Source organism: Somniosus microcephalus, chromosome 12 (assembly GCF_052327205.1).
Source record: "Somniosus microcephalus isolate GS21.2 chromosome 12, FLI_Smic_1.0, whole genome shotgun sequence".
NCBI classification, from domain to species: Eukaryota; Metazoa; Chordata; class Chondrichthyes; order Squaliformes; family Somniosidae; genus Somniosus; species Somniosus microcephalus.
Window position 1 is genome coordinate 46000121 of NC_140998.1, and position 10403 is coordinate 46010523.

The 10403-nt window shown below is 44.0% G+C and overlaps 1 protein-coding gene across 2 annotated transcripts in view; it reads right to left on the reverse strand.

Annotated features, from left to right (window-relative positions):
• Positions 1 to 8380, reverse strand: part of ccdc197 (coiled-coil domain containing 197) — a 33350-nt gene extending 24970 nt beyond the window's left edge. For both annotated transcript variants that reach the window (XM_086002777.1, XM_086002778.1), the window contains exons 1-4: positions 8025 to 8380; positions 6006 to 6052; positions 4877 to 5049; positions 4377 to 4534 (exon numbers count right to left, since the gene is read on the reverse strand). In XM_086002777.1, the coding sequence (XP_085858903.1) occupies positions 4377 to 4534; positions 4877 to 5049; positions 6006 to 6052; positions 8025 to 8134 (488 nt within the window). In that variant the 5' untranslated portion in view covers positions 8135 to 8380. The remainder of the gene's footprint in view (positions 1 to 4376; positions 4535 to 4876; positions 5050 to 6005; positions 6053 to 8024) is intronic.
• Between the last annotated feature and the right edge of the window lie 2023 nt (positions 8381 to 10403).

Here is a 10403-nt window from a genome sequence, read left to right on the forward strand (position 1 = left end):
TCCTGGGGGTCACCATTGCCCAGAAACTTAAACTGGACCAGCCACATAAATACTGTGGCAACAAGAGCAGGTCAAAGGCTAGGTATTCTGTGGCGAGTGTCTCACCTCCTGACTCCCAAAGCCTTTCCACCATCTACAAGGCACAAGTCAGGAGTGTGATGTAATACTCTCCACTTGCCTGGATGAGTGCAGCTGCAACAACACTCAAGAAGCTCGACACCATCCAGGACAAAGCAGCCCGCTTGATTGGCACTCCATCCACTACCTTAAACATTCACTCCCTCCACCACCGGTGCACCGTGGCTGCAGTGTGTAACATCTACAAGATGCACTGCAGCAACTCGCCAAGGCTTCTTCGGCAGCACCTCCCAAACCTGCGACCTCTTCCACCTAGAAGTACAAGGGCAGCAAGCTCATGGGAACACCACCACCTCCAAGTTCCCCTCCAAGTCACACATCATCCTGACTTTGAAGTATATCGCCGTTCCTTCATCATCGCTGGGTCAAAATCCTGGAACTCCCTACCTATCAGCACTGTGGGAGTACCTTCACCACTTGGACTGCAGCGGTTCAAGAAGGCAGCTCATCGCCACCTTCTCAAGGGCAACTAGGGATGGGCAATAAATGCTGCCCTTGCCAGCGACGCCCATATTCCCATGAACAAATATAAAAAAGACAATAACACCCCCAACAGCATTCTTTGTGATATCTAATAATGTGTCCACAGAATGTAATTTTTCATATTTAATTATCATATTCAGCCTCATCAGTTCTCCCTTATTGGTCATTTTCTTGTCAAATTATTCTCAGCATATTTTTAGCACCATAATTCAAACACTTCCAGTTTTCTTCTCTGGTGCTTCCTCTCCAGTGCACTGTGCCTGTCGCTCACCCAACGGGCATCCATAGAGTAAAATCCACCCTATACTTTCCAGCAGAGGACACTGAATAGCAATCAAGATTGGAAATCTCTTTGATATTTCTTCCCTCCCTAACTCAAGGCACTAAGGTCAAATCCTGCACTACCACCACTGCCCTAGCTGAGGGGGATTGACAGGGTAGATGCTGAGAGGTTGTTTCCCCTGGCTGGAGAGTCTAGAACTAGGGGGCATAGTCTCAGGGTAAGGGGTCGGTCATTTAAGACTGAGATGAGGAGGAATTTCTTCACTCAGAGGGTTGTGAATCTTTGGAATTCTCTACCCCAAAGGGCTGTGGATGCTGAATCATTGAGTATATTCAAGGCTGAGATAGATAGATTTTTGGATTCTAGGGGAATCAAGGGATATGGGGATAGTGCAGGAAAGTGGAGTTGAGGTCGAAGATCAGTCATGATCTTATTGAATGGCGGAGCAGGCTCAAAGGGCCGTATAGCCTACTCCTGCTCCTAATTCTTATGTTCTTATACAAAAGCAAAATACTGCCGTGCTGTCAATCTGAAATAAAAACAGAAAAAGCTGGAAATACTCAGCAGGTCAGGCAGCATCTGTGGAGAGATGAAAGGTCATCAACCTGAAACGTTAACTCAGTTTCTCTCTCCACAGATGCTGCCTGACCCGCTGAGTATTTCCAGCATTTTCTGTTTTTATTTCTTATGTTCTTAGATCAGCTAACAGCATAGATCAAGAATCAAACTTGAAGGCATCTTGGTCTCTGTGGCTCTGCATGACACTAGGCAGTGTAGTTACCCACTGAGTAATTGGGTCATTTTTCTACAAACTGCAGAAATGCAAGAACATGGAAAGAGCGTGACAAAGTGGAGATTCATTTTCTTATTTTTTTAAAATGAGGATAGCATTTGAGTCATCTGTTCAATGTAAAAGATGCAACTGCATTCTTTCTGTTCATCATAGTGCAAACAAGAATGTTGCAGACATCATATTGTGTTGCTGTTCATAGCAACAGAAATTTTAGTTGATCTTTTTTCCCCACCTTATAGGTACTGAATACTGCTTGAAGAGGATTTAAACACTTCTGATGAAAAATGAAACATTCCAAAAAGAGAGATTTTTCATCTGGTTACCACCTAAAATGAGAAACGCACAGAGTCCAGTCCGTAAACGCTAAATTAACAGCACTCGCTCTTCCATTCCTTTTATTACTATAAATAATACAGACCCTCACATGCATCACATGCCTGCGAGGTCACTGCATTATTCCAAGTAACACAGCTTCTACATTGTTCTAAGTAAAAGCAAACTATTGGATGGCTAAAAAGAGCATGCTCTGAATTTTTGCTCCACTTATTAAATCAGCAAACACATCATTTCCAGTGCCAAGTGCACATGTTTCTGCTTCATGTAAAACGTGTAAAGCATAGAAGCTGTGATATTCTTCCATATAGATGGTAAAATAATCCTGTTAAAGCTGCTTAGTGATCTGGTTAGGTTGCACCTAGAATACTATGCTCACTGAGGCACAGGGAAAACATTCGAGCCTGGAAGCAGGGCAGGGAAGGTGACAACGTTTATTCCAAGTGACAGAGGACAGGGATAGAAGGAAAGGTTGGAAAAACCTGGACTCTTCAGCCTTGAAAGAAGGCACAGGAATGACAACCTTGTGGAAGTAAAGAAGGTGCTAAGTGGAATAGAAAATGTTTATGAGCAGTATTTGAAATTAAACCATGTCTGCAGGGCAATGGGACATAGGTACAAACCTGCTAAAAAGCTAGTTCAGGACTTAAGTCAAAAAGCACTTCTTCACCTATAGGGCGGTTAATACTTGGAAGGGTCTTCTGGGTATGGTCATTGAGGCAAAACTCTGGAGTCATTCAAGGGGCAGTTAAATGCTGTAATAGGAGGATAGTGGATTTCTATGGAATAATGATCTAGATGGCTCAAAAAGCCTCCATTGTCCATGCTTACTTTTGTGATATAATTTCTTATATAATTACATGACACAACACCACTTTTTAACCGAATCATGTGGTGCGATATCACGTTAGCCTAATCACATTGCACACAATTGGGAAACTACATTCCCCCAGGTCAAGGAAACTAAGAAATCATTATGTTTCTATACATTATTCATAATAACAGTCTGGAGGGCACAACAAGGCAGTAACACACACCCCTGGAGTTGAGATGATGTTAGTAAACCACTTGAGCAGAGTTTTTTTTAAAATTTACTTCTTTAAATATTTTTACCATTATATGTGGCTGGCATACAGAGTGCAGTGGAGATGATATCGGGGGTGGGGGGGGGGGGGAAAAGAGGGTAAAATAATAATAAAATGCTAACAGAGTAAGAGCTACATTATTTCGTGCTAGTGTTATAATAATGGCAGTTAATTTTTACTCTTTGCAGGGTACAAGAAAATACCTCTCTGTTCTTTATTGTGCGAGTCTGGAGTTCTCCAAGGCTCAGGTCTCTCCCGCTGGCCTTCTTACTCCAGCATAAGTCTCAAAAACTACTATTTTTCAAATCCTGTAATGGTGAACAGAAGGTTGTTTGAACTCTAAGATCAGGGTTCAAATGCCCTGCATCACCAAAGCAACAACATTTTGAAAGATAATGGGGGAAAAATTCAGTTGGTTTGCGCCTCCCGTTAGTGCCCTAAGACCAGACATTTTGCGAGCGGCGCTAAACACTACCGCCACGATCTCCTGCACCCGCAGATCATGACGTCAGTTGCGCGTGCAACGCCCCGGTAGCGCTCCGGTCCGGATATTGAGTGGCGCCCCCTGCCTTACTGCCTGCTGCTAGCAACAACAGGGGAGCGTTTTGCAGTCAGGAAGGGACTGGGGGAGCGCTATTTAAAAGGCGACTGCTTCCTGCCTTTTTTTGTCGGCGACATTTTTGCACCACGCATTCTGAGAGAGAGAGACTTCTGGAGAGATTCAACGCTGTGTGAAGGAATTTTGGGTACTGAGCAGCACTTTGCAGGTTCATTTTGATTTGACCTTCCTTGCATCGATTTAGAAGAGACTATGGGGGCTGCACTCTGAGCTCTTTCCCTGGGCCTCTCCATTGCTCTTTCCAGCAGAATTGATGTACAGGTCTCTCCAGGCTGAGATTCAAGGCTGCAATGAGCAGGGTGTGGATGGAGAGCAAGATCGACCCTCCTCTTTAAGAACTGGCCGGCACCAGTGTGTCTGTACTCCATTGCTGACTGACATCACCTGAGCTTCGCCAGCGCTCTGCGGTAGCATCTCGCTCCTCGGCGTTAGCGCCGTAAGAGAAGTGTGTAGCGCCTGATTTAGCGCTCCAATCATCTCCAGGGGCGATAGAAGCCAAGTTTGCAGTCGGAGGCTATAATTAGTGCCAGGCACGAAACTTTGTGCCCGGCCGATAATTGCACCCCAAACGGGGCGATACCGAATTTCTCCCCCAATATGTTTACAATGTGCCCTCAGGAGCAATGAAGCTCAGCTGTGTACCTGGCTTTGAGCTCTTCAAATTGCTGAAGTAGATCTTGTAACTCCTTCTGTTTCGCCTCATTTTCTTTCACTTCAAACTGGTATTTTGTAATAGCGCGACACCTCTTTGCCTCATTATCCTTGAGAAACTTATCAAACTTCAGGGCTCTGTCCTTATTCTATGGACAATAATGGAAATAACAATACAAAATGTCATCACTTCCGATTTATTTACTTTGCAGCCGAAATAATATTCTGTTTAAAATGGTAGAAATCAAAATGTACAAATAAGATTAAACACCTTCGTGTTAAACAGCCATAAACATTTACTATCTCTGTCAGCAGTACCAGGAAGTATGCTTTCAAACAATTAAAATCTCACTTGCTCACCAATCTAAATGCAACTGTGAACGGTTTTCAAATAGTGCTCACTGATCTTAACGGAAGGTTAACGGCATGATCAAATGTAAGGTTCAGATTTATAAACTAGCAGTAATTAGTATAATAGTGTATTTTCTTACCGCCTGTTCTTTTCTTTCAAATTCCACCCTCCGCTGGGTAATAGCTTCCATGCGTTGAAAGAACTCTTGCCTTTTAACTGCAAGTTCTGCATTAACTTGGTCAACTTCCACCTCTTTCTTCAGCACCAAAGTCTTCTGAAGTGTTTTACTGTCATTCGCTAGAATCTCACCAGCTGCCTGAAATAAAGTATTAAAGTTGAACAGCGAGGGCTGAGCCCATGAAGGCATTTAAGCACAAGGGTGAGAATTTTAAATTTGAGGCTTTGCAGTCTGAGAGCCGATGTATGTCAGCAAGGGCGAGGGTGATGAGCAAGCAGAGATTGGTGCAGGATAGGATACAGACAGTAGCGTTTTAGATGAGCTGAAGCTCATGGAAGGTGGAGGATGGAAGGCTGGCCAGGAGAGCATTGGAATCGTCACTGAGGGTTTCAGTGCCATATGGGCTAGGGTACCCTCTTACAGCAGACCAAGAGAAAAGTCCTTCATCCCATCAGTCTCGGCTGGATTCAGTCCCTCAAAGATAATGGGGCAAAAGCTAGCTCACTGCACCACCTAGTCCATATCTCTCCTTAAGTCAATGATTCGTATTTTTCTGCCATTTTCTGCTGCAAAGATTGACAGCCTTAATGAAGTTCTTTATTAATGTTATTTGCACCACACAGCCATATAAACACCAGATCTGAGGGGTTAATCAGACATTATTTCACTTCTAATTTCATCAGTTGAAGACAAGATTCAAGCAGTCCCAATAAAGTCTCCTACAATAACACCAAAACATGTAGCAATGCAATACTGTACATTTAAGAAGCCATTTTACTAGCAAATGGAACATCACTTTACTTTTAAAAGCGAGCCTTGGAATCCCATGATTCCTTATTGCACAGTCTCAATGGGATACTATTTCTAAATGTTAACTCAGGAGTTGTACTGCACAAATCAGGTGCAAATACTGGAGATTAAATCCGTGATCTATACTGATATTTGAAGTCACTACATCAGGGGAAAATGGTGTTAGTCTAATGCAATTTAATAACTACATACCGATCCTCGCAATGTAACATAGAGGGTAAATGCTACTTCACCTAAACTTTTTACAAACTGCACAGAATAACGTGGAATGAAAAAGAACTTGCCTGTCTGATTATTGGGATGTAATTAACATCTTCGTCTTCATCCCTGAGAGAAAAGGATTTAAATATTGCCATTAAAAGCAGGTCACACACACACACAGGCAGCAGAAAACATATAGTAGTAGCATATATGCCGGTTATACACTCCACCATATTTTCCTTTCTATTGGGGTAGATTTGAACTTTCACCATCGGGGAGAAAACTGATGGTAGCAGATTGGCCGCCCGTTATACACCTTGCCTAATTTTCCTTTCTATTGAAGTCAATGGAAATGATCCTGTTGAAGGAACTAACAAGGCTCCATGTGAAATGGCACTGGCTGCATGGGGCCTCAAAATCTTAAGGCCAGTTCTGTCTGTTAGTTCTTAATCAGTTGAATTATAATAGATGTAACCAATTTGAAAAAAAGGATGGAGATGTTATTCTAGTTTCTGCCCAAAAAAATGCCCCTCCAAATTTTTGATGAAGTTTTGTACTGGCACTTGATGTATCCACCAGTTTTCAATTATATGAAAACTAGCCCCAGGTGATATTATTTGGACATTATTTAAAAGTGTCAGCCGTGGTTCAGTGGTAGCACTCTCGGCTCTGGGTTTAGAAGGTTATGGGTTCAAGTCCCACTCCAGAGACTTGAGCTCAAAATCTAGGCACTGTTGGAGGTGCCATCTTTCAAGGCTCCGCCCGCCCTCTTGGGTGGACATAAAAGATCCAATGGCACTATTCAAAGAACAGGAGAGTTCTCCCTGGCATCCTGGCCAATAGTTACCCCTCAACCAGCATCACAAAAAAAAATGATCTGCTCATGATCACATTTGCTGTTTGTGGGAGCTTGCTGTGCACAAATTGCCTGCCATGTTTCCTACTTTACAACAGTGATTATACTTCAACAGTACTTCAGTGGCTGTAAAGCGCTTTGGGACATCATGCAGTTGAGAAAGACACTATATAAATGCAAGTCTTTCTTTCCATCTACTTACTCACATTCCCAGTGTTTGCAGTGATATATCCTTCAGAATCTACCTGGCTATATAAGTTGGAGTCAGGAGACAGCCAGATGCAAAGCTTGTCATTTGCCGCCAAGAACACTTGTGGCTAACGTGCACCATGGGATTGGCATTGTCAGTGACACAAACTGACAACTGTGCTCCAAGTTGTCCTTGCCCTGCTTCCTGCCAGGCATTCTGTAATACTATGGGGAGGGTGCCCTGGAGTGGAAAGTACGGCCACCCATCTCGCTACTACCTCATTCTGCACCATCTCCACTGGAGTGAAGGCTAACAGGAGATTCAATAAGAGGTTTTTTTTTAATTATAAAGAGTTTTTAAATCGGGTGAATAGGGAAAGTATTTCCTCTGGTTGGAGTCAGTGAAGAGCAGTCATCAATTTAAAATGATCACTGAGAGTGGTGAGAGGTTAGGAGAAAGTTCTTTAAGTGGAGTATTGTTGGAGCATGGAATACTTTGCCACAGAGAATAGTTGAGGGAGAGGCTGTCTTTTAAAGTAAAGTAGATAACATTTGAAGCAGAGGCAGATACAGGGCTATGGAGAGAGAGAGCAGCACAGTGGGATTAGTTTTGAATTGGTCTAGTAAACAGCTAGCACAGATATGATGAGCTCAATGGCGCCCTTCTGCGCTGTAAACTTTTATGGTTCTATAGTTCCCCTTTAGCAGCCTCAAACAGGGTTCTGGGGTGTTGTGCCACTCTATCACCTGGGCACAGTATACAGGGGTGTGAGTGGCAGGGTTGCTGGATCTCCTTGCTGGCACCACTGTTGAAAATGCTGCTGGCACCTGAGCTGAGATATGCAAAATAACACCACATACCCAAGAACAGGAACTGGGCAAAGGCGCTACGAGTAGCAATAGCCATAAAATAAATCGATTCTTGTCATCGAAAAATATCGCATGCAGAGCGACAATGACAATCAAACAAAAGTGCCAATGCAATCTGCACAAAGGCTGGACAAATGCACCAAACTTCAAGCGACCCCAGAATGCCGGGGCGGTTACTTTTACCTGCGCTCGCCCAGCTGAGTGACGAAGACATTTTTCTTGGGACATTTTATGTGAAGCGAATAGCGGCGGTCGGCTGTCAGGCGGCGGGGATTGCTGCTGTCGCCGTTCATCCTTCAATGTTATTTTCCAACCACCGGGTCCGCAGCAAAGTTTCAGGGAAACGCCTCAGGAAAAAAAGCTGTCGTTGTGGATTTTCTTTTCCACTGGAAATTAAAAGCCTCGCAAAAGCTGGAATCCAACGTTGACTGTGAAACTTATTTATTTTTCGCAAACTGAAAGTGTGTCTGCTTCAACCCGGAGTCACAGGAACCGTCCGCTTAATGGGGGCGGCACCGGGATCAGGTGACAGTGCAAAGCCAAACATTGCACCATCGCTATGGGAACCACCCCAAGACTGGCAAGCCGCACACGATCATCTGTGAACTCGATCCAACACAAATACAAATGCATTCCAACATTTCCAATCCGGGGGTTCTTTCTCTTCAGGATTTTCAAACCCTTTCCTCCCCTGAAGCTGGGCTAGAATTCCAGTGGTGTCCATCGCCCTCTGATTCCTCACCCACCCCCCTTCCTCCAAATAGGGTTGCCAATCCTCCAGGATTGCCATGGAGTCTCCATAGAATAGAATCATAGTACAGCACAGAAGGAGGCCATTCAGCACACCGAGTCCACTGGTGAGCAATCCAGTTAGTCCCACTCCACCTCTCACCATATCCATGAAAAAAAATTCTTCTTCAAGTATTTATCCAATTGCCTTTTGAAGGCTATTATTGAATCTGTATCCACCACCCTATCAGGCAGTGCATTCCAAATCCTAACCACTAATCCCCAGGACACTGCGACAAGCATAGGGGCAATAAAAAAATGTATTTTTTAAAAATTCATTGAACACTTTTGTTCATTTAGTTATGAAAATATCAGACATGGGGAAAAAAGCTGACTGACAGTCAAGAATCATCCAATCGGCCAATGAAGAGTCTATTCAATTTCCAATTGGCTGAGAAGGTGGTGCACCGCGAGTACGGACATCTTGGGCAACCAATGGCAGTAGTGTCGAGCAGGGCGATTGGAGGTAGGAGGTCACCTCCAGGAATATATATAACCAGAGTTGGCAACCCTACCCCCGAGCTGCCATTCTTCACACGTGAGCCTAGGGTTGGCAACCTCTCCAGGATTATCCTGGAGTCTCCAGAAATTGAGGATTCATCTCCTGGAAACTGCTGCCAGCAACCCAGGAGAAAAATCAGAGCGTGTTACATAATATACACATTTTTTCTTTGAGCACTTTCAAGTTTTTCAGATTTTAAAAAATATTGTAGATGAGGGGGAAGGGAGGCTGTTTGACTGGGCGGGGGCGAGGGGGTTCAAGGTGGGAGGTCATGTGATGACACCTCCAGGAATATGTCCAACCAGGGTTGGTAACCCTACGTGAGCCTAGATAACGCCAATGAGTTATTTGACCATGGGGGTCAACACAACCAAGCCCCATCCGGTTATCAATCGATAGCCACAAACACACACGTGCGTTTTTCAGTAAGGATAGCGATTAGAAATGAGAACCCTGGCTGATTTTCCATTTCTAGCATGGTGGCACTGAGGCCTATTGTAGTACCACTGTCACTGGCCCAGGTGCTGATCAGCGAACTCAGCACAAACTAGGGATCAAGCTAAGACCATCCTGGCCCGTATGGCTCAGTGGTACACCAGACAGTGCATTTACTAACTGAGACATTAGAGAGTAGGTGTAATATAATGTTGACATGTATCCAATCCACCAGTAAAGCAACAAACTGAAAACCATGTGGGAGATTTTCATCACTTTACTGCCCTGTTTCAAAAATGGTGCGCTAGTGGGTGGCAAATAAAATGTCTATTCCTCTAGTCTTTTACAACTGGTCAGAAATTTACGGGACGACATTAATCCCGGATGCCAGAAACAGATCTGAAACAGGCAGGAGCCTCATGAACAAATTCAAATCAGAATCAAGTGATGTCATCACAATGGTGCCATTTTCCGACCTCACTGCCTGACAAAGGTGGTCAGGCAGTGAGTCCTGCCCATCAACTGTAGGCAGTACAAGTCCTGAGACAGCCGTTTTAAATGCTATTGAAAGGGATCCTCAGCTGCTTGTAGTTTGTGAGTTTTTTGACCTTAAAGGATTTGAAAGTGCTACTGTCGGTTCTGAGCTGTTAAGGGGCTTTTGGCATTGCAGTTGTTTCTTGCTGGGAGTCCTTCTAGGAGAAGGAGGAGAAAGAAGAGGAAAGGCAGGAGGAAGGAGCAAACTGCTGCAACTGGATAAAAAGTAAATAGGAGCCATGATAGGAGGAATCCTTACCCTCCCAATAGAGATTTTAAAACCAGAACAACATACCTGGGGG